The sequence below is a fragment of the Pogona vitticeps genome, chromosome 6 (genome assembly GCF_051106095.1).
Source record: "Pogona vitticeps strain Pit_001003342236 chromosome 6, PviZW2.1, whole genome shotgun sequence".
Taxonomy (NCBI): domain Eukaryota; kingdom Metazoa; phylum Chordata; class Lepidosauria; order Squamata; family Agamidae; genus Pogona; species Pogona vitticeps.
In genome coordinates, this window is record NC_135788.1 from 73,207,281 (window position 1) to 73,231,995 (window position 24,715).

Here is a 24,715-nt window from a genome sequence, read left to right on the forward strand (position 1 = left end):
GAGGGCTGGCGGGGGGCCCCTCGCTGCGATCGCTGGCTCTGGAGGTCCCCCGCCAGTCCTCTGATGGTGCAGGAAAAGCCTCTGAAGTGCTCTGAAGCTGGTGCGCGCGATTGTGGGGCGCCCCTGCCAGTGTTCCGATTGCTTTCTCTGCACCATCGGAACACTGGCAGGCGTGCCCCACAACCATGCGCGCTGGCTTCAGAGCACTTTGGAGACTTTTCCTGCACCATCTGAGGACTTGTGGGGGTGCTGGGCTAGCCTCTGCAAGCGCCGCTTGCCAGTTTTGGGGGTTCCCCGGGGCTTACCTTGCACCATCCCAGGACTCACGGGGGTCCCTTCATGTGGCGATGGCCATTTGCAGAGGTTTGCTCAGCACCATTTTTGAAGTTCCCGCCCTTTACCCCTGCCTTTGGCAAGCCTCGGGGGCTTCGGAGGCTTGCTGAAGGCAGGTGGAAAGGGTGGGAACTTCAAAAATGGTGCTGGGCAAACCTCTGCAAACACCCATCGCCACACGGAGGGACCCCCACAAGTCCTGGGATGGTGGAAGGTAAGCCCTGGGGGACCCCCAAAGCTGGTGAGTGGCGCTTGCAGAGGCTAGCCCAGCACCATTTTTGAAGATCAGGCCCTTTCCCCTTGCCTTCAGTAAGGCTCCAAATGGAAAAAGGCTTTCTCCCCTCCCCCTATTCTGTTCAGAGCCTTACCAAAGCAGGGGGAAAGGGTGCGATCTTCAAAAATGGTGCTGGACTAAAATAAAATAAAATAAAATAAAATAAAATAAAATAAAATCGCAACATTCGTCTTGCAGAAAACGGCCATAGGAATGATTGTCTTGCAAAGCACAAAAACCCTAGCCAGACCCATTCATCTAGCGAGTTTTTCATGCCGCGAGACGTTCATCTAGCGAGGCACCACTGTATCAATATATTGCTATATATATAAATCAAGGGGCTAAATTGTCCCTTGAAGCAAGAGAGGAAATAAACTGGTACCATGGTGTAGCCAGCCATAACAATACAAATAAGAGGAAATAAATCAGTACTGCTGAAAGTTGTTGGGACATTTGTCCTGGGAAATCAACCACATGACCACGATTCAGTACAATAGAGGTACAGAAAGTATAGGAAGAACTAGAAAACATTTCCCTCGTTCGACCAAAGCCTCAGACAAGAAGTAAAACAAAACAAATGCGAAAACAAAAATAAAGACAAAATCATTCTGGCAGCTTACAGATTAACTGCTATATTTTAATGTGAGCTTTCTTGGATCATGTCCACTACTTCAGACATAAGATTTTTTGTTTGTTTGCTTGATATGCTTACACAGACTAACACATCTACCACTTCAAAAACTACAACTATGCACCAGTAAGTGACAGAATGTTTTGTTCTGAATGCCTACACCTTCATTCAGCTCCTTCTCTTTGCACTCTCTGTGCAGCAGCGTTCAGTCTTACACTCAGATTTTTCTCTTTTGCAGCAGCTACTGGTAGTAGTTACTTACATTTCTCTCTCACTCTACTCCAAAAATAAGGAAGTGCCAAATTGCTGAATTGTGGCCTCTCTGACCAAACAATCTCTTTGGCTGTTTCTTTTTTCCTTTTCCCCTATATTCTCAATCCTTAATCAGAAGGGTGTGTGTGTGTGTGTGATGTAATAAAATGTAGCCACCAGCCAAAATCCTACCGGCATTCACATAAGGTTTGCAATTACTAATTGTGTCAAACTGACAAGGTGCTGGGGTGTATCATTTTTGAGTGCCTGGGCACTCACCCAGCTGTGCAGCTGTGATGCACCTCAGCACCTCATGGATTAACCCTGATCCATCTTGAATACAGAAGTAGAAGTTCTGAGACAAAAAGTGGTGAGCAAGAGTCCTGACCAAGATGTTGATTCTGATCCTCGTCTTTTACTAAGTGAACTGTTAAATATGAAATAAGAAAGTGCTGGTGGGAAAACAGTTGAAGAAAAACGTGAATTGTTTGTTGAGTTGGACCCATTAAATATGTTAAATAATAATGTTAAAGAAGAGGTGAGGGAGGTATCTATGGCTGGCATACAAAAATCTGAGGGGGAAGGTACTGAAAAACCTCACACTGCTGAATTCTCTGGCCTTCAATGCATGTAGTTTTGCACAGGAATGCACTATAAAAATGTAATCCTAAATGTACATGGAGGTGACAAGGAAACTGGACCTCCATTTAGAGATGTGTGCCAACTCCTCATGTTTACTTTTAGAATAAGAAGTACTGCTATTTCACACACATAGATCCATTGTATTAAATAGGCTTAAGTGGGGCTCCAGAGTGTTATTAATGCATTCCAGTCACTCATGAGGTAAAGGTACTGAATGGGAGCATGCCTATAAGCATGTAGTTATGCAAGTATTAACAGCACTTTAGTAAACACATTCAACTGAAGGTGAGAAAACCTGTGCCTTTCTACACATCTTTAAAAGAGGACTATCAGCAGTCAGAAAAATAAACAAGAGAATAAATTATTTGTGTCTCTATTGTCCACTGAACTGAGATGATACAGACCCATCCAATGTGGGGATAAAATGTACATCTCTCACATCTATAGCTTCCTGTGAGGAATGAGGAGAAAAATTGGGATTATTCTTTTGCTGCCCCATTCAAAGATCTGAAGGAGCTCAAAAACAGTGAAGAAAAGAGACTCAAATATCTTGTCCACTTTGATTTCAATATGATTCATCCTTCCCCTTCAAGAGCTGGCCCGTATCTTTCTGGTAGAGGGCTAGGGCATGCAATCTTTTTGGGATGATTCATTGAGATGCAAAAATAGCTCTTTGCTCTGCCTTTGCAGACAGATACCAAGAGTTAAAACAGATTGCACTTAAGATAAGGACTTTTTAAACACTAGCTGGATTGTACCAGATTTTGCAGTGTGGACAGGCTTCGTGACACAGGGAATCTTTCAAGGAAAATCCATAAGCATGTCCATATAATTAATTGCTAAGTTCTTTGGTCAATGTGTTAGAAGACAAAGTACACACACAATTTATTTCTCTTTTTAAAGAGAATGACATGCTAGTTTTCTACTTCTTTCAGCAAATCTGCTTTGTGCAGTACAGTGGGGTCTCTACTTAAGAACGTCCCTACTTAAGAACAATCCAACTTAAGAACAGCTCCATTTGCTAAATTTTGCTTCTACTTAAGAACAGAAATCCAAGATAAGAACAGGAAAAAAAACCCTTCCTGCTCTTTTTTTAACCTTAGGTCATCTTAGGTTAAAAAAAATTCTCCCCCTAGTGGTAGAGTACGTATTAACCAGCTTTGCATTAGTTCCTATGGGAACTAAGGCTTCAATGTACGAACGCACCTCTACATAACAAAAAAACAGCCAGAACGGATTAATTGGTTTTTAGTCCATTCCTATGGGAAATTTTGCTTCAACTTAAGAACGTTTCAACTTAAGAACACCATTCCAAAACGGATTAAGTTCTTAAGTAGAGGTTCCACTGTAGTTTCTATGGATGGAAAAGAGCAGATACGGATTAAATGGTTTTCAATGCATTCCTATGGGAAATGCAGATTCAACATAAGAACTTTTCAACTTGAGAACCACCTTCCAATACGGATTAAGTTCTTAAGTAGAGACCCCACTGTATAGGGAAAGTGTTATTACAATTGCTTCCTACAGCAATCTTTTTCAATTTGCCCCAGTCAATACATATGAAAGCAACAGGCAGCACATAAGCAGAGAAACCTCTGATAAACAAGACTGATGTTTGTACAGCTGAGAATAATACTGCTGTTTGTAAAACATCAGCAACCTAAGTATCTGTAGATGTTCTTATTAGTTCTAGGATGAAAAAGGAATATTTTCTTTACCATCAAAACATACACCTATCTGAAAATCACTACATCAATTAACAGGCTTGATTTGACAAGATGTCATTACCTTCACCATGTAATCCCTCACAGGCTAGGATCATTGCTATGCTTAGCTGTGGTATTGCAGCCCTCCTTCCAAATCAGCTTTGTTTACTATAACAATTCTGATTGGGTACATAATGTCATGCTAACATCAAAGTAGACTGCAATCCAATGCACGTCTACTCAGAATTATGACATACTAAATTTATGGGACTTTGAGGTAATTTTGTATATGAGCCTGAAGCCTGGAAAAATAGCACAGAAATGCAATGGACAGAGGAAGCAATGGAGGCAAGCTTTAACACTTTTAATACTTATTATACTGTATTTAAATGTGTCAACCTGGCTTCTAACTAAAACTTTCCTCCAACTTGAGTTTACGGAGATCATTTCCTGGAAAATATTCCTCTTCTTGGAATGTTAATATAAAACGCAAAATCAAAACTGGTAGATCCCTTGCCCTCTCACAAACCCAAACATTTATTTAACTGATGCTGTATTCAAGTACTGAACATTAATCTAAAAATGACAGAAGAATCTTAGAAGATTTGGACATTAAAATACTAACTGAATTTCTCTCTGAGTTTCTCCAAAAATCCTTGATACAGGTGCCTGACATCCAGAAGTAATTGATTTTAGTGCTGTTTTATATTTAATCATCATCATCTTAGAACTGCAGAACCAGAAAACCCTATGAATTATTGAATCCAGCCCTTGACAGGGAGGGACAGTGGGGAATCAAACTCCAAACCTGAGGTGGAAATTTATTTTGATAGAGGTCTTACAATAAAATACGAAACCAAGAGAATTGACAAGCTCATGATATTTCATATTTGACACCTCTCAAAACCAAATGAAGGTGTATCAGCAAGCTAGGACATGTGAAATTTGTGGAAATAACTTCTTTGAACCGAAATTCCAAATCTATATCGCCACTTTCACATTTGGGCAATGTTCGCATTTTTGCCAAATTTCAGATAATCTCAAAAAATTCAAATCTCTTGGGAAGAAACCCACTTGCCTTACCAATGAAAACACTCTTTTGCTTTCTAAAGCAGGGGGACTCAAACATAAACATAAATCTACTATGGTTTAGAGAAATATCAACACACTGCACAACCAAACATAGACCAGAAATCCTAAACTAGTAGATTGTCTACAGCATCTAAACAAAGACTTAAGGCCATACATTTCTCTAGTGACAAAAATGTAGCAAATATTTTTAAAACACAGGACAGTTTACTGTCCTCTGAAGATGCCGGCCACAGAGACTGGCGAAACGTTAGGAAGAACCACTTTCAGAACACGGCCAAGAAGCCCGAAAAACCCACAACAACCATTTTTAAAACACTGTGAAAAAACTTAACAAAAAGCATGCATGTAGAAGTCAGGCAGATTTCATTTTATCTGTATCCCTTCAGCTGTAACAAAGACTAAAATAACTGCCCTTGACTTCTTGCTTTGTATTATTGTTATAGGATGAATATATATCCTATAAAAATAATACAAAGCAAGAAGTCAAGGGCAATTATTTTAATCTTTGTTACAGCTGAAAGGATGCAGATTAAAAAGGGATACAAATTAAAATCTTTCCATGCAAGATAGTACGACCGAGAGAAAAGACAGAAGGCTTCCTTCCAAAGTGACAATGTAAAATTCCACAATTAAGTGTTTTTGCTTTGGTGGCCAAATAAAAGCAGAGGGGAAGATGCAGTGGTACACAGTATTTGGGATTTAAAAATAGACTTTTATTTTTTCTTCCAAATTTCTGTCTCCCTCTCCCCTCTCAGACATGTTCTTTCTAAAGAACATATAGTTTAAGGATCGAAACCTCAAGTTAATTTGGTCATTCCCGATGTATACTTCAGCTTCACTTACCAGAAACGGTACTGAACTGGCTGTTTTTGTTGGTAAGCATTTGCATTCCTTCTGAGGCACCAGAGCCACAAGAGTTTTGTTTCAAACCAAGAGTTTTGTAATACTTGAGCAGCCCTCTGGGAAAACAAGTATTTAACTATGCAAGAGGGCACCTCCCTATTCAACAGCTTTTAGTTAAGGAAAAGTAAGGCAGAAAAACATCCCAGAAAAAAAAAATGAAATTATTTTCTCAAGAGTAAATTCCTTAAAGACAGCCAATGCTCACCTGGCTATACTTCCAAAAATTCAAATGAGCATAAGGTACAATTTCTAAAGCTTTGATTATTGGCATATAAATTCAGAATACTTTTAGCTGCACCAAATGTTTTCTGACCCACCTGGGCCAACTATACCACTTTCTCACTGCTTATGCTAGAATGGAGCTTCCATTTTAAGTGCAAACATTATTTCACCTGCACATTTTTTTTCATGAGTTGCTGCTGAATTTTCAAGCACCACTGAAAAATATTTGACCAAGATCACAGATGTACTACAATTCTGCTCAAGATTTAAACACAACACAGTATTCAACTTCGTTTTCTAAACAATTCCAGCCTCCTTTTAAAATGAAGTAATAAACTTATAATTATACATTCTTTGCCACTCCCCACTACTGACAGAAACAAAACAAATTATGCAAGGCAGCTTAAAACTCTGCAGTTTATACTGGTTGCAACATTTTTAATTACAATGATACTCACTGCAAAATTTTTACTCAAGATTTGTGTTTAGTACAGAATTTTATTACTTTTATTTTTATTTCTATTTTGAAGTCCAGAGGGTTCTCCATGCATTAATATAGTACACTCGTGTTCAGTTTCTTCCCTTCTATAAGTTTAGGTTCATAATATTTTCTCCTCAATTTATAAACAATTTGTTAAAATGGAATGCTTTAATCAGGGCAAAATGAGCAACATGAAGAGTTTAGCCAGCTAAACAAGATTCATTTTCTCGTATTTTTGTGCACAGTGGGTTACACTCAAAAGATATCCCTTGCAAAAGGCAACAGAAAGATGGGATCTATTTAACAAGTGGATTGAATCAACAGACAGCTTGTGAATAGCATATAATGAAATGAGTACTCAATCTAGAAGGCAGAAAAGAGTAAATAGAATAACTTAAAATCTTGATATGGCAATAGGTATAGAATGGATGGAAGTATATTATTGTCTCCCCTCTTCCTCATAAATTCCAATTCCCCTTTTCCTTTCTGTCATCCCTTATGTTAAAAAATAATTTTTTAAAAAAAAAAGATATCTAGAACAGGTGAAAAAGCACTTCCACTTGTACAAAAGCAGCTCCCACTGCCTCCAAGAATTTCTGCTGATTCTCTCCCCACACTTCATCCCATCCTTCCTATTTCATAGCATTGGTGGTTGTTAAAATGACAGCCAAAAACCTCTTATGTCACCACACAAATGGTATGACTTTTTGAGGTAAATTGTCTCAGTTTTAAAAATCACCGTAGACATTATCAGTTGAAAACTGGGTCATACAACTCAGTATGCAACTGATAATGTCTGTGATCATTTCTTAATTTGGGACAGTTTGTCTCAAAGAGTTATGCTTTTGTGCTACACCAGCATATGTAAGAGGATTTGGACCAATGTCAAGACAGTAAAATGTTCTGAGAACAAAATAACTATCATACTGAAGTAGTCTCTTTATGTAGGAATAGCAGAAGATGGTGTCCTACTGTCAGAGATTAGAGAACATGCATTGCCTCCATTGCTGTTGCCACATCACTATTGTCTCTTTTCCCTCCCAACTTTCCCCAGGCTCCTCCCTCCCCAATTCCAAATGATTCACTGTGAAAGGTTCTTTCTCAGAGGATGGCACAGTTGGCATGGAAAATAATCACATCTCTAACAAGCAAGCATATCAGACCAGGTCATTTAGACTGCCTGTGACACTATGTCACAGATAAGTCTCCAAGGCTTCTGCCCCCATTGCCTTCTCCAGAGAATCCTATCACAGCAAGACATTTGGACTCCATGAGGCTCTGGAAAGTCCACCCAACCACTTCCCAACTATAGCCTTTCTCACAACTCGTAGGTGAAAGGTCTGTCTGGAATGAGGGAAGAAGCAAAGACAGAACCACTACAGTTCCTGATGGCCCATCTGACTCCTTCTTGATAGCAGCACTCACCATTGCAAAGAGGAGTCAACAAGGTAGTGGAAGCCATAATGACAGAGGCTGTGATTGGTCAGCCCCCTGGAGCTCTGACTCTTGAGGTGGCCATTCCACATTGCCTAAATGCAGTGGTTTACAAAGTGCCGGTACCTAGGCACTTTGCTGGTTCCTTACTCAAGCATGAAGGCCAAGGCTGAGCAGGCTAACTATGAATTTTATAGGCTAGATCTTCCTGCATTCCAGAATATACTAGAAGCTGAAGAGAGGGGGGGAAGCAGAACGGGCAAGTAACTCCCTTCAGCAGGAAGGCATGGAGGAAAGTCTCCTCTCATAAGAAGCCAATACAAATACTCTTATCATTGCAACTGGGAAAGAAGCTCAACATGTAAAGAAATATTCTTATCACAAAATAACTTAAAAGTTAAGCTAAAGTTAAGCTAAAAGACTAGCTTGTATTAACCTCTAAAAACAAGGAATATATCCCTAAGATGTCCAAAATAAATGGAAACACACCTAGGATTTTTTGTTTGTTTTGCTTTCCACTACAGAGTTGCAATACAAGTTAGGAACCAAAATTTGAGAATTAGCAGCCTAGTGGGAGGGTCAGATCTTCTTGCTGATCAATTTTGAAGGGCAAATGACCATTAGTCTAATGGAAGAGGCATTATGCATATCCTCCTGGTTCTTTTCTAGAGCCATTGACACCAAGGTTCAGGATGTTTTCAGTGGGCTGGGGGAAATTTGATTCTTGACTTCGGGCAAAGCACAGCTGACAAATAAAGCTCAAGGCAGATCTAGTGTCCCATGATATCCTGATTAGCAAGCTAACCAGGTGTGGGCTGGATAGATGAAGTGTCAGGTGGATACACAATTGGCTACAGAATCGTACTCAGAGGATGATGATTAATGGATCCTTCTCTAAATGGGAGGAGGTAACAAGTGGGTACCCCAAGGCTCAGTCCTGGGCCTGGTGCTCTTCCATATTTTTGTTAATATCTTGGACGAGGGACTGCAGGGAATGCTTGTCAAATTTGCAGATGATACAGAATTGGGCAGAATAGCTGATACCCCAGAAGACAAAATTCAAAATGACCTTGATAGGATGGAGCACTGGGTTGAAGACAACAGAATGAAATTCAACAGGGATAAGCACAAAGCATTGCACCTCAGGAAAAGAAACCAATTGCACAGTTACAAGATGGGGGATACCTGGCTCAGCAAAACTAAAAACAAGAAGGATCTTCGAATTGTCATAGATCACAAGCTAAATATGAGCCAGCCGTGTGATGTGGCTACAAAAAAGGCAAATGCCATTTTAGGCTCCATTAAAAGAAGTGTAGTTTCCAAATCCCACAAGGTAATAGTCTCCCTCTATTAAGCACTGATTAGGCCTCACCTTGAATATTGTGTCCCTTTCTGGACACCACACTTCAAGAACGATGCTAACAAACTGGAACAAGTTCAGAGGAGGGCAACAAGGATGATCAGGGGGCTGGAAACCAAGCCTTATGTGGAAAGACTGAAGGAACTGGGCATGTTTAGCCTTGAGAAAAGACTGGGTGTGTATGTGTGATATAATAGCACTTTTCAAATATTTGAAAGGCTGTCATACAGAGGAGGGGCAAGATCTGTTCTCAATTATCCCAGAGTGCAGGACACACAAGAATGGGCTCAAGTTAAAGGAAGCCAGATTTCACTTGAATACCAGGAAAAACCTCCTAACTGTAAAAACAGTACGGCAGTGGAAACAGTTACCTTGTGTGTTGGGTGAGTTCCCCAACACTGGAGGCATTAAGGAAAAACTTAATCACTTGGCAGATATGCTTTGATAATATTCCTGCATTGAGCACGGGTTGGACTTGATGGCCTTGTAGGCCCCTTCCAGCTTCACTTTTCTATGATTCTATGAAATTGCCCTGAATGTCCTTTCCTCTAGGAAAAGAGGAGCACACACATTTGAATATTTGGCTTTTGGGAGGATGAAAACAAGGTGTGTTAAGTCTTCTGCTGCTTAAACATGACACAAGTCATACACAATGTATGTGTCTGCCTTCAGCATCTAAAGGACAATATTAGACACTAAAGGTATTTGCATGAAATTTAGTATGAATCACAGCCACACTTCCTGTGAAACAAACTCATCACCTTTATATCCCAGCAACACTCACCTTCCCCATCAGAATTCATGTTTTCATACGAATCCCAGCGGATCAATGGATCTGAAGTGTTGTAATCCACTATCACACCATGGTCATTCCGTAGATTTTCACATCCTGAAATATTACAGTATCATGGATTCACTAAAATTGTTTGGATAAAATACTTTCCTGAGTTTCTTCTCCTTTCCTATTCAGCAAGAGTAAGATCTATGTGATTGTTCAGAATTGTGCTGCTTCAAACAGCTCTCTGAATATGGAAAAACTAGCCCTTCAGTGGAAAGGCTCAGATCCTTCTCCCAGACAGTTTATTTTATACAAGTAAGCACATTTGGTGTGGGGAAGCATTTGATTATAATCCTCCTCCCCGCTACACATTTTTCACACATTTGGATTAGTTCTCAAAATGGCAAATGGCCATTAGGACTGTGTGTGTTGGCAAATACTAACCTCCCTTCTGTTCTTTCTCCAATCTGTGTTACACAAGTATCTATGGCAAAATCTCCATACCAGTTCACTGGGCAAGCACCAGAGGAGTTGGTATTTCATTTTAAAGAGAACCCTCATCCAAGCTGAGGGTTCCACAGAGTCCACAGCCCTCTCTCTGCTATGATAAAACTGAAAAGGAGTCTCGTAAAAACTTGGACAAAGGCAACAATTCAGTAGCAGATGCCATGCCTTGCATACAGAAAAGTCTAGGCTCAATCTACAGCAGTTCCAGTTAGTGGCGCAGAAATATTCTTTCCCAGAACTTTAGACAGCCATTGATAATCCAAGTAGATCAGTCATGGCCTGACTGCAAAATTCTGGAAAAAAACCTGCAAAATTCTGGAAGTTGTAGGACTGCATCTCTCATCATTATTGCATGATGGCCCTATTGGATAGGGCAGATGGGAACTGAATTAGTAACTGCATTTTGCCCCAGCCCTGGTATACATAACTCCCATCTGGATAGACCAATGGCTGTACACAGTATAAAGCAGCTTCTATGACTTATCAACTCTCTTATCAACTCACTGGAATGAGAAACTAAAGAAGTAGTAATTCGTAGTAAACTGTGGGTCTTCTGCTTTTAATTTAACACCCCCACCTTTCATAGGAACAAATAGGGTAGTGAGGGAGACATGGACGTGCTTGTGCATCTCTGCCTCCCTGTGCACAGCTCTCTTCATCTTCTACACAGTGATTGTGTGAGGTCCCAGTCATGATGGAACCCCGTGGGGGCTCGGAGTCTTGTGTGCATGCAGGGGCAAAGTTGTGTGTGAGAGAGACGGAGCCCCACCCAGCGGGGATGAAAATTAGAGAGTATGCTGGAGGGAGATACCACATTCAAATAGTATCACTTCATATTATTTTTTGATCTCCTTCCCTCTTTAAGTCTCTAAACAACCCTCCAACTCTACATGCCCACCTTTTAAGTAAGAACACCAGAAGAACCATGACAGACCAGACCAAAGGCTTGGCTACCCCCACATCCTGTCCACACAGTGGGCACCGAGCTGCTCAAGGGAAGTTCACCAGTAAGACCAGAGTGCAACTGCACCCTCCCATGTGGCATTCCTGAGTAACGCTTATACAGAGACATATCACTTCTGCATACTGCCTAACCCTGAACCTTGTTTCTAAAAATAGATCACACAGATTGTTTTTTATATTCACTAGTTGTACGCTAGTTCTCTTGACAAACATTAACTAACTTTGGGACAGCATTAGCCTGAATTTCAGACAGTTTTGGGGAGCTAGGGCCTCACTAGATGAGACACCTGGAATCCATACCCTAGAAGATTGTAAAAGATGATTGTAAAAGCAAATTAAAAGCAGAAGTGCAACTGTTCATTAGAATGTAAACATGAACTTCCTTTGCAAATCTATTTGCAGAAACATGTATAATGGGAGATTTGTCATTGGAGAGAAGAGCTTGAAAGAGAAGGAAACACACATTTCTTTGAAATGTTTGTTTTAGCCCTTGGTTTGAGAGTTACGGTAGTTCAAAAGAATGTTATTTAGACAGTCAGAAAACTGACAGAGATTTAGAGTTAGCTTGAGAGAGAGTTCAAAGCTGTGCATCAGTAAGTTTGAGAATCTCCCTTAGAGTAGGCTGAGAACTGGTAAGCCAGAAAATTAGAAATAATTGTTAGAGTTCATCAAGAATATTCACAGGATGTGGGCACTTTTTTTTGAGAATTGGATAATCATTTGTCTAAAACGAATTCTCTCTCCAAAGCTCTTTTTAAAAATTCTCTCTCAAAACTAAATCCCTCCGACTCACTTTAAACTTGACAACTAAGCAAAAGCCTCTATACTACCAGAGCCAGTGGACTCAGTATGAGAAAAGGGCACAGAAAAGGGAAAGCACAGAAATAATTAGTTAAATAGATGACAGAAATGAAATAGACATGAAAATCCTCAATTTTGTATTTATAGTTTTCTAGTACTGGCTCATGAAGAGCTGGCATTTTCTGGTGATTCTGTTTCCCCAAAATTTGTCACCTGGATGCTTCCAGATTTCTTAAATGATTTACCTTCACATAGCTGTGATGTAAGCTTAGGATTTCACCCCCTCAGAGTAGAAAAAAAAATCTCATGTCACTTTGAAATATAACAGGAGCACAAATAAACAGCCTTCTGTTTAGTCTTTCTTAATAAAATCCAAGTCCAAGGAGTAAATGGGGAGCTCATGCTGATTACAAATGCTGTTTGTATGTGTGATTTTTAAAAGGAGTTGTAATTTCTAAGTTAAATCAGAATACTGCACACTAAATCTAAGGTCCACAGGGCCAAGTATGTACTTCTACTTAGAGATCATGAAACTTTGGAGATTCTAACTCCCAGAATAACCCAGCCACTGGCCCTGATGCCTGGACGTTTCTCAGCTACATAATCCAAATAGGTCACTTCCCCACGTCTCTGCTTCCAGTCATGCATAAAAGAATTTTTCACCTCCTCTTCTTACTGAAAATCTTCACCCTCCAAAAATTTGCTCCTGAAGGACAATGCAAGGGGAGAGTCTCTGCAGGCAGAGAAGGATTATGGGTGAGAATACTAAGTTCCATGGAGTATAATATCTCACCACAGTGCACTGAGGCCAAGTAAGCCCACTGAGATGGAGTTAACTTTGAAGTAAACATATATATGATCAAATGTATAAAATACATTTTTATACAGAATACTCACCTTGGATTTTTCCTGGGGATCCTGAAAAAACCAGTTCAACCTTTCCACAGACAGGGAATCTGTCATCTGAAAAGGAAAATTTAGTTCCCAGGGATCACAAGATCACAAAAAGAAATCAAGATTGCAGGATGGGGTGACTGCAATATCTTATCTCCTTTCAAATTCCAATTTGCCCTGCAGCCTTACAAAAATCCCCACTATTTATACCCAAATGCAGAAGGTTTTAAAAGTTGAAAAATGGCTATAATAATTTTTCTTAAAACAAAGAGCAGCAGCAACACCCAACCAACACCACAAAACATTAAAAAAAAACCCACACACATTATCTGCAGAAGCTTGTGGTTACCTTTTCCCTTTGAAGGAGGCAATTATTCTCAAAATGTCTGAATGGCAAGTATAACACAGGCACTTGTCATATGTTGAGTCAGTCTAGTCAGTCCCCCTAACTCCGCAGTTTTTCCTAAAATAGAATGCTCTAAATGTGTTAGATTACAAAATTTCAGCTTGCATGGCTTTTTCAGGCACAGTGGGAGCTGTTGTCCAATATATTTGCCAGGGACCAGGTTGAGGAATAGTGGTCTACACGAAGTAATACCATCCCCCAATTTTCAACAGTTCCAAGATCTTCCTGAATATCTGAAGGAACAAATTTTAGGGCTCTGCACATGCAAATTTGGATCAAGGACTCAACACATCTGTTTGCCCAGAGATGCAGTGGAACAAAAGGAATTATATAAAACCACAAGCAAATATGGTCATTCAATGCATAAAAATTATTGCCTGCTTCCAGCCCATGGATGATGCTCCAGCAGTAAGTGGTCACTGGAGGCATTATAATTGACATCCAGAGGCCCAATCAAGTTGTTTTCAATCTGAAAAGAATACTGACATTATACTAGAGTCTCTTAGAGTTCCTTGTAATATGTAATTATACATATGGGCCAGAATCTTGTTACTGTACTTACACATGTTGGAGTGCAGAACAAACAACTAGTGATTTCCCACTAGTTAAGGAGACAAAGCTTCCTTGGTGTGCAATGAGGAACACAAATGTGGAGTCCTTAACTAGCAAAGTTCACCACTCAGATTTAAATCGATTTATGGTGGTTTACATAAGGGATAAGATTCTGGACATTTATTCACACAAAGTTATGGCAGGAATCCTATTATGGTTTGTGTAAGGTTTGCCTAATTTGTCATCACTAATTACAGCAAACTCATAATATGCTTAAGTGCATCTCAGTTCTACAATCAGGTGTGTGACCAGGCATGCATATGAGACCTCATCCATTAACCATAATTGGCCAGAGCAAACTTTAAATGAACACTAATAGGATTCTGGTCAAGGTTTCTTTATTGTATACATTGTCTTAACTAAACAGCATAAGAAAGTGCCATGTTTTATCATAACACTGGAATTTTAGGTTTAGAAATTAATTAAAGTTCAGTTTTGGAATATGGGAAATTAGATTGCTGCTTTAACTTGAAAATTGAGTACGTTTGACCTGTTATCACTGTTATTATGTTAAGGTATATAATTTTTATATAGCCTGAACATAATATGTGTGTGTGCAGAACAAGAATAAGATGACGTCATTCCTTCATCCCTGGCTGATGCAATCCTCTGCAATATGAAGATTGCCACACCTGTGTGCATGAAGTCACCTCAGACGGGATTGGACCAGACTGATACCAGAATTGTATTTAAGAAATGAACACTGTACAGTCTTTCTCTTCTCCTGTATATTGATGTCTGCATGTCATGCTGCTGGTTTGAATACTGAGCCACTGAAGTGCTGTATGTATGTATATCCTGTATATATTTTGTAAATACACTGCTGAAAAGAAGAAGCTGTTGTGTGCGTTTATCTGCGCTTTACTCTGCGAGAGACAAGATAAAGTCACAGACGCACACTCCCTTAACAGAGGTTATGCGCCCAGCAACGTTCCGCTGCGCTGCAAACGGGAGGTGGTGAGTAAATGAAAGAGGAGGAGAGCCTAAGCAGCAGTGATAGTGAGTCAGAAACCAGTTCGTCTGTAAACCCGGGGAAGGGAAGGATACAGAGAGCTGCAAGGATGGCATACAGCACGGGAGGAAATATAGGTGGCCTGGCCATAAATAGACTGAATGAAAATAATTATAGAACGTGGGCAGTTAAAGCCGAGATGTTGTTGAGAAAGGAATCTCTGTGGCGCTATGTTAGAGCCCCCCCAGCGCAGCCCAGTGAGGAGGAAGAGGCAGAGCATGAGAGAGCTCTAGCCACGATCATTTTGGCCATTGAAGATTCGCTTCTGACCCACATTCAAGGACTGACAACAGCAAAAGCAGTTTGGGATAAACTAAAAGGCATTTATCAGAGGGAGACGACAGGCACAAAGATTTCTCTTACCAGGAGGTTGTTCCAATGCAGGATGAAACTGGATGAGTGTGCTTCGGAACACTTAAAAAATATGAAGGACATGTTTAATCAACTGCAATTAATGAATGTTGTCTTCCCTCAGGAACAGCGCGTGTATATTTTGCTAAGTTCTCTGAATGATGATTACTCCATGCTAGTAACAAGTTTGGAAAGCATGCCAGAAACAGAGCTTTCAGAAGAATATGTGACAAACAGAATTCTGCAGGAGGAACAGCATTTAAAACAAAGAATGCTGAACAAAAAGGCAAGCCACGTGCGTGCTGACCACGAGAGACAGAGATACTCTGATGGCAGCGTGCCCAGGAGGCGGGCGGACGGAGAACAAAGAGGAAGAGTGATGATGACGAAAGCCTGTTTCCTCTGCAGATCCACCAATCACCTGCAACGGAACTGTGACAAAAGCGGAAGTCCTCCAAGCAACAGAGACGGCAGAAAGAAGGTCTCCAAAAGGTTTCAACAAAGAAACGACATGAGGCCGGTCTCCTTGGTTACCAGAGGAACGAGGGACAAGGTTCCCGGCAGCCACACAGTGGAGTGGCTGATTGACTCGGGGGCTGTAGGGCACTTGACTAATAATAGAGATCTGTTTTGTCTTTTAGATGAAACCAGCCTCAGAAGTGTGATGATGGCGAATTCACAAGAGACGGCCGTCGAAGGACAAGGAACTGTTTACATTCCTTCGTTGAATACTGAGATAAGTGGGGTATTTTACGCTCCTGAATTGTCGTTTAATATAATAAGTGTATCAGCGTTGGCTGAGCAAGGGTTCACTGTCACTTTTGAGAAACAGGAGTGTATAATTAAGAAAAATGGTAAAATAGTTGCAAAAGTGAAGCAAGAAAATAATTTGTACATGTTAAAGAGCCAGACACATGAAAGTGCACATATGATACATACAAACAAACCACAACATGATAACTGTATACATTTACTGCATAGGAGGCTGGGTCATGTAAATTTCAGATCATTACAGAAAATGGAACATTTTGCCAGGGATATAAACATAAAGGAATGCAAAAATTACTTGGACTGTGATGTCTGTAAAAGAAGCAAGACAAATGTGGCCCCAAAAGGGAGGAAAAGTGACAGAGTCACAACCAGGCCATTTGAATTAGTTCATGCAGATTTAATGGGACCATTTCCTCCATCATTAGGAGGAGCGAAATATGCAATGGCTCTAGTGGATGATTTTACAAGGTTTTCTTATTGTTATACACTAAAATCTAAAACAGAAGTGTTTGAAACATTTAGAAAATGGTTGTTTTCAGTAGAGAGGAGATTTGGCCACAAGGTGGCGCAGTTGCAAACGGATCGAGGTACGGAGTTTACAAACACTAAGTTCCGAAGATGGTTAGAAAGTCTGGGAATCAGACATAGAAAAACAACCCCATATAGCCCATTTCAGAATGGTGTTGCTGAGAGACGCAACAGAGTGTTACAAGAAATGAAAAATGCATTGTTGGCAGACTCTGGGTTGCGTCACGGTCTGTGGAGTGAAGCGATACTAACCTCTAACTTTTTGGTTAACAGAATTTATTCTTCCTCAATAGATGACACACCATATTTCATGTTATACGGTAAGAAACCATGTTTAAAATATTTGAGGGTGTTTGGATGCACGGCTTGGGTGCATATCCCGAAACAACTCAGAAGAAAAGGTAAAAATAAAACAAGAAAAATGACATTTGTAGGGTATGAACCCAATTCAAAGGCATACCGGTTTTTTGATGGGGATAGAAGTGTGATAATCTCTAGGTCAGCCAGTTTTAATGAAGGGGAAAACTGGGACCAAGTACACGCAAACTCACAGTTATACATCCCTCTACACGAAAGAAAAGGTCAATTAAGACAGACAGGAACACATAAGCAAGGCGTGAAGTCCTGTGCTGATGATGAAGAAGGAGGAGCTACTACAGATGATGAAGAAGAAGAAGAAGAAGAAAAAGAAGGTAGTGATGAGGAAGGACACAAAGAGGGGGAAGCACACACAAGTAGTCAGATACAAACACACACAAATTCACATGGTCCCAGGAGGTCCCAGAGGGCAAATAAAGGTGTGCCACCCAGTAGATATGGAGTGAGTGGTATTACAGTGTGTAATGTTTATATTGACCCCAGAAACTATAAAGATGTTTTGAAGCTTCCTGATTATGAGAAGAATAAGTGGTTAGGGGCCATGGAGGAGGAGATGAATTCCATGGAGGAACATCAAGTGTTCACTGAAACCAAACTACCAGCAGAGCATAAGGTAATAGGTAGTAAGTGGGTGTTCAAAAGAAAATTGCAAAATGATGGAAACTACAGATATAAAGCGAGTTTGGTTGCACAAGATTTTACACAACAAAAGATTTAAAGTGTAAAACAGATAATGCAATAAAAGTAATGGAAGATAATACCACTTGTATACAAATGGCCAAAACAGATAGAGTAAAAAACAGGAGCAAACATGTTGATATTAAATATCATAACGTAAGGGAAGCTGTAAAAGGAAAACTAATTGAATTAGAATATTGCAAGACTGAAGAAAATATTGCAGATATATTAACTAAACCGTTGTGTGCTCAGAAGCATGAAATGTGTATAGATGCATTGGGAATGTGTAATGGGTTCAGGCAATTTAAAAATTAGGAGGAGTGTTAAGGTATATAATTTTTATATAGCCTGAACATAGTATGTGTGTGTGCAGAACAAGAATAAGATGACGTCATTCCTTCATCCCTGGCTGATGCAATCCTCTGCAATATGAAGATTGCCACACCTGTGTGCATGAAGTCACCTCAGACGGGATTGGACCAGACTGATACCAGAATTGTATTTAAGAAATGAACACTGTACAGTCTTTCTCTTCTCCTGTATATTGATGTCTGCATGTCATGCTGCTGGTTTGAATACTGAGCCACTGAAGTGCTGTATGTATGTATATCCTGTATATATTTTGTAAATACACTGCTGAAAAGAAGAAGCTGTTGTGTGCGTTTATCTGCGCTTTACTCTGCGAGAGACAAGATAAAGTCACAGACGCACACTCCCTTAACATATTAACATGTCAATTAAAACGTTAACTTCATTCTCTCTGCAGGAGATATATATTACCCCATAATCCTCCTCCTTAAAGGAAATGAGGCGTATATACATCTGGATAGGTAGACAGCCTATACATGGCTCTATAAGTGCATTTGGACCCTAACACCCACAAGCCCTAGACAACACAGCCAAATATAGCTTCAGGGCATTATAATCCAAATGCATTTATAGAGTGAGGATGGACTACATATTATAAATCTAGCTTTGAAAATGGGGTATAGAGTCCTTTCTCTTAGGGGACAAAGAATATGGATTCAAATTTACTCTTGGGAATGGCATATCCAAACTTATGTTTTTAATGAGTAAAATTGAAGGTAAAATTACTGATGAAACACTATTTTTTACAGACTGAATTTTGACAGTATTAGCTAATACTGGTCCCACCCCCCAAGATAATGAACACAATACATGCTGCTCAGTGGTTTAGGTCACAGCCAAATAACTAAATCACTGAGCTATCACAGTCTGAGAATGGGAGTTCAGTTGCTTACTGTGCCTCCATGATAAGGGCTGGACTCAATGATTCAGCTCTACAGTTCTAAGATTATTTCTTAGCTCTTGTGCTGGTCTACCTTCTAAAGAATAAAGTGATGCCAAGAATTCAGAAGCTAGACATCCCTGAACTTTACTCCTTTCCCACTTCCAATAGCAGAAAGAAGCTTGCCTTTGTTTGCATTATCCAGATCCTCTTTGCCAAACACCAGACCATAACCCTGAACTGCGCCTGTGTGGAACTGCAGGAGGAAAATGATATCACGAATGGCAGATCGATATTTTTTATGGTAGCACTTCAGCTGAAAGAAAGGAATGAACAGACAATATAACTTTTAGCATTCCAGCAGACTCAAGGTGTCTAAGTATGTAACAAAACACTTGTGTATGATGGACAGATAAATGGTGCAAACAATAGAGTGCTGGCAAAAATATAGGACACCCAAGTTACAAAACGCTGCTCAGTCAACAAAGTTTGCTGAATATCACTATGTAATTCACTTTTCATCAAAATGCCCTGCCTCACAAGACAGGTACAAGAACATAACGCACTTGGGGGTCCCTTCCCTGTGTACTTTGAAAGAAAGAGAAGAGACTTTGTACCTATCCCTCCATAAATTCAAAATCCAAGAAATGTCAATAAAATTACTTTTCATTCACTAGTTGTGAAATATATTTTGTTTAATTTTCCTGCTTTTTATTTAAACAATAAATCAGTCAAAGGCATGTCAAAGCAAACAGTTCAAATAAGAACACTTTTCAACGGTAAAGAAATTTAACCCTAAGAAACAAACTGAAACAAACAAGCAAACCAACATATAAGGGGGCTCTGCAATATACACTATTCTGTTTTAGATCATGCAAACTAATCTGCAAATTAGTGTAAAGCTTACACTGTAATATTAATAGACAAATGAGAAGAGATAGAAAACAAAGGTACTAAAATGGCTCATATAAACAAGGCATAACAATTCATTCTGCACTGATTTATTTACTGAATTTAAGATTCATGAGCAGATGAACAAAAGACGACCATAAACTTTAAAGTAGGTAAAAGAAAGTAATATTTTAGTAATATTTCAAAAATAAATTCTGTTTCTCAGATGAATGGTGCAATCACATACATCTCCACTGATTTTCCAGAAAGTGGCAACCCTGAAAATTAAATCAACAAAGATCATAATGCTTTAAATCACTGATCAGTAATGTGTTGCAAAAATGATGCCTTTGCCCCCAAATCAGTTCAGGTTCGCACTGGTTCTTGGTCTGCTGCACTTGAACTATGCAGTACAAAGTCCTGCTCTCATACATAAAGCAAAACATGTTGCAAACCTGCCCAGTCAATCATATGAGTTCCTCCTGCAAAAGCAATAGCTCAATAGTTTAGGTATCTGGCTTCAGAGCCTGAGGTTGGCAGTTCAATTCCACATTGTGCCTCCTTGGAAGAAAGCCAGCCTGTGTGGCCATGGGCAAGTTATACAGGCCTAGGGTGCCCCCAGAAGAAGGGAATGGTAAAGAACTTCTGAGTATTCTCTACCTGGAAAACTTTGAAAAGGGTTGCCATAAATCAGAATTGAATTGACAGAACATGATTATGCAACGTATCTGTATCTCAGCCCACAGATGAAAGCAGGGATTGACTGAAGCTGCACAGATTGTGGGGGAAAAACCTGTATTTGCCTGGTTCTTCTATAAGAAAGTGTTCTATCATACACATTAAATTAGATAGCTGCTTCAAGCTATACAACTGAAGGGCCCCCAAGATGCTACACTTTGAGCAACTCCTGGCATAACCAGATTAATGAAATGCCCTTCTGAATATATTACATTAATTTAGGGACATAATTTCAGTCCATGCAAGGAATATAGCTCTAACCATTTGAGTTAAGGACACACTCAGTTCATCACCACTGATTCTGAGATATTTTTGACTACTCAGTCTAACTCCTTTCTAACTACGTCTTCAAAAACCCCAGTTCGCTACTTATAAGTGCTATCCTCCAATGAGCCCTTTGAACTTGATTGGTATGTTTAGGATCTTTTCCATTCTGCAAAGCAGAATCCAGGGTACCTGGACTGGTATAATGGGATCTTAGTAATATCAGTTGGACATTGGTATAGCCTTGTCTTGTACATATGTGAAGTCTGAGGTGAACAAACTTACTTTGTTTTGTCAATACTAGGATTAGTAGTAATGGAAAAAGACCGATTTCTAGTTAAGAAACTATTCAGGAAGAGACTCTAGAAACAGCAAGATGACAGCAGAGCCTAAATTCACACAGCAGCTCTTTGTTGTTGTTGTTGTTGTTGTTGTTGTTGTTGTTGTTCATTCTTGTTATTGGTAATCTTACTAGCTCTCACCTGCTGTACATGAGATGCACCTGGCTTTACATATAAGTTATGAGAAGGAAAGCAGACAATGAAATGTTAAAACACCCTGTCCTTGTATTTCTAGATACATATTTCAACATCTGGTGCAATTCAAGCATTCAAGTATTCCTCTGGCTTCAAAGCACATATATGTTGAGATGAAAAATCAAGATAGGAGTCCCTGAATAATTATTTATCTTAACACCACATTTTTTCCTTCTTGTTCATGTTGCTGTGGTATGTATGTTTTCAGTAATAGCCTGAGGAGTCATCAAAAGACAGTTTGCACTCTCAGTTATGCCATTCATGTGTTTGATAAGCTTTTTTATTCTCAAAGAATGTATAACAAATATGAAAAGATTATATGCAGTCACTTTCCTTCCAAAGGTTTTTGATATTACAGAAGGACTAAGAATTGGTGTGGCTACAGCTCCAGATATCTTCATTATAAATCCCCCAAAGCAAGGGAAAGACAGTGTACTGAAAGCCTAACAATATAAACTAAACTGTGTTAACTTACTAAGCACAATATCATACAAGAGTTTACCTATATGCTCTTGTAATCTATTCTTGCATGTTATAAAAATAACAGTCATGTATACAGTATGGAAGTTTATAATATCCAAACCACATTGCGATATATACAGCCACAGGGAAGCCAGGGAAATTTCTCAAGGATAATACATATATATAATGCATACAATTCCTATATTGACAAATACAATTCTTATATTTATAAATACATATCTGCTAGGAAGCCTAAAAAATTGTTCATGAGAAATGCTTAATACATTCAGAGAGATGCTTACTTCATATAGCTCGTATCTTGTTGTGCTTGAAGTTTCCTTGAGAGTGTTGTTGAAATTCTCACCACTTTTCTTCAGAATCTAGTTTTGCTTTGAGGCAAACTGCCCTTGTTTCTTGCTAACAAACGGTCCATTGCTGCTGACTAGAGATGGGGTCTTCATATTTGTATATCAATATGAAGCCCGTTGGCACAGGTGGCTGGTCTGATTACTCCCCAATCCTGCTAGACACTTACCATGTGGCATGCAGCATGCATGGCCAGCATCATCTTCAGTGCTGCAATCGCGGCAGAAGCCCAGCTGCCACAGCCCTGCCTCCCTACTTGCCCAGCCACCCCAGCAAGGGGGCAGGAGGTTGATTCTCCTTTGCACCTGTCTTTAAATGTTTTCAAAGCACAAAAATGCAGCTCATAAACTTATTTCACAGTGACTCCTAATGTGTGACTGATGCTCTTGTATTCTAATTTTTACTGACCTTGTGGTATTGCCCACATATATTTTTAAACCGTCACAGATTATTAAGTAGACAACATTGGGTGCTGAGCACATTGAAAACACTTTAGATCTAAAATCAAAATTCGTCCCAGGATACTCACTCCTGTGCTCAGGAAGAGAGGCAGATGTCCTTAAAGGAAGAGCTTTAGAAAGGACACTTGGCTACAATGTAAAGCAGTGAGTATACGGCTTGTATAACGGTGTAAATGTGCTGTCCCCTCAAAATAACGTAACACACAGCCATTAATATTTAAACCGCTGGCAACTATGACTTGATAGGAATAACTTAAACTTGGTGGGATGACTCCCATGACTGGAAAACAGCAATTGAGGGATATAAACTGTTCAAAGACAACAGAGAGAATAAAAAGGGAGGTGGAGTTGTAGTATCTGTCAAAAATATGCATTCCTGAACAGAAATATGGGGGGGGGGGAGAGACTGGCTGTCCCATCAAAAGAATCTGGATCAATCTAGGTGTGGGGAAAAACAAAAGGAACTTGGTAGTTGGAGTCTACTACCAACCACTCAATCAAAGAGAAGAAGCGACGAAACATTCGAAAACATTGCAGGGTTTTCAAAGATATACGATGTAGTAGTGATGGGAGATGTCAAGTATCCAGATATATGTTGGGAGGCAAATTCTGCCAAGTATGGCCCTTCCAAGAAATTCCTGGTTTGTGTGGCTGATAATTTTCTCCTACAAAAAGTGGAGAAAGAAACTAGGGGATTTGCTATCCTTGACTTGATTCTGACCAAAAGAGATGACTTGGTGAGGGAAGTGGCAGTAAGGGGAACTCTAGGTGAGAGTGACCATGTCCTTCTAGAATTCTTCATTTCAAAGGAAATGAAAGCAGAGTGTAGCTGTACACTTCTGCTGGATTTTTAAAAAGCCAATTTTATCAGAACAAGGATAAGTAAGGTTGCATGGCAGGAGATCCTTCCTAACAAGAAAAAGAGTCCAAGAAGGGTGGGAGCTTCTAAAAAAATTCTTAAGGCAGATCTACAAACAATTCCAACAAGAAAAAAAGGGAAGTGGCAAAAAAGGCCGGTGTAGCTTCACTAAAAGCTCAGGGAGGACCTAAAAACCAAAAAAGACATGCACAGGAAGTGGAAAGAAGGCCAGGCCACCAAGGATGAGCACTGACAAATATCAAGGAAATGCAGGGATGGCATCAGGAGGGTAAAAGCTGAGGCTGAGCTGTGGTTAGCTAGAGACACTAAAAGCAATAAAAAAAGCAACCTTCAGGTATGTGAGAAGCAAAATACAAATAGTGGCACAGCTCCACAATGAAGATGGAAAAATGATAACAGATGACAAAGAAAAGGCAGAGGTGCTCAATTTCTATTTTAGTTCAATCTGTCCCCATAGGACAGACTATAAACTTTCAGACAAATGTGAAGTGCAAGTCGAGGGGGCGGGATTGCAGCTGCAGATTGACAAACAAATAGTCAAGGATTATTTTACCACCTTGAATGAGTTCAAATCTCCAGGGCTGGATGAATTGCATTGGAGAATACTGAAGGAATTGGTTGAAGAACTCTCAAGAGCCACTGTCCATTATTTTCTTGAAATCATGGGAAACGGGTGAGGTGCCAAATGGTTGGAGGAAGGCTAATAGTCTGCCCAATTTTCAAAAAGGGCAAAAAAGAAGTACCTGCGAACTACAAGTGTGTTCTACTTAATAATCTGTGATAGTTTAAAAATATATGTGGGCACTATCACAAGGCCAGTAAAAATTAGAATGCAAGAACATCAGTCATGTCATAAATA

General features: G+C 39.7%; 1 protein-coding gene across 8 annotated transcripts in view; it reads right to left on the reverse strand.

Moving 5' to 3' along the window:
* Window positions 1-24,715, reverse strand: part of TNS3 (tensin 3) — a 301,059-nt gene that overhangs the window by 88,022 nt on the left and 188,322 nt on the right. For all 8 annotated transcript variants that reach the window (XM_078377581.1, XM_020811228.3, XM_020811227.3 and 5 more), the window contains 3 exons: window positions 19,445-19,574; window positions 13,277-13,342; window positions 10,115-10,219 (listed from right to left, as the gene is read on the reverse strand). In XM_078377581.1, coding sequence (XP_078233707.1) covers window positions 10,115-10,219; window positions 13,277-13,342; window positions 19,445-19,574 — 301 coding nt within the window. The remainder of the gene's footprint in view (window positions 1-10,114; window positions 10,220-13,276; window positions 13,343-19,444; window positions 19,575-24,715) is intronic.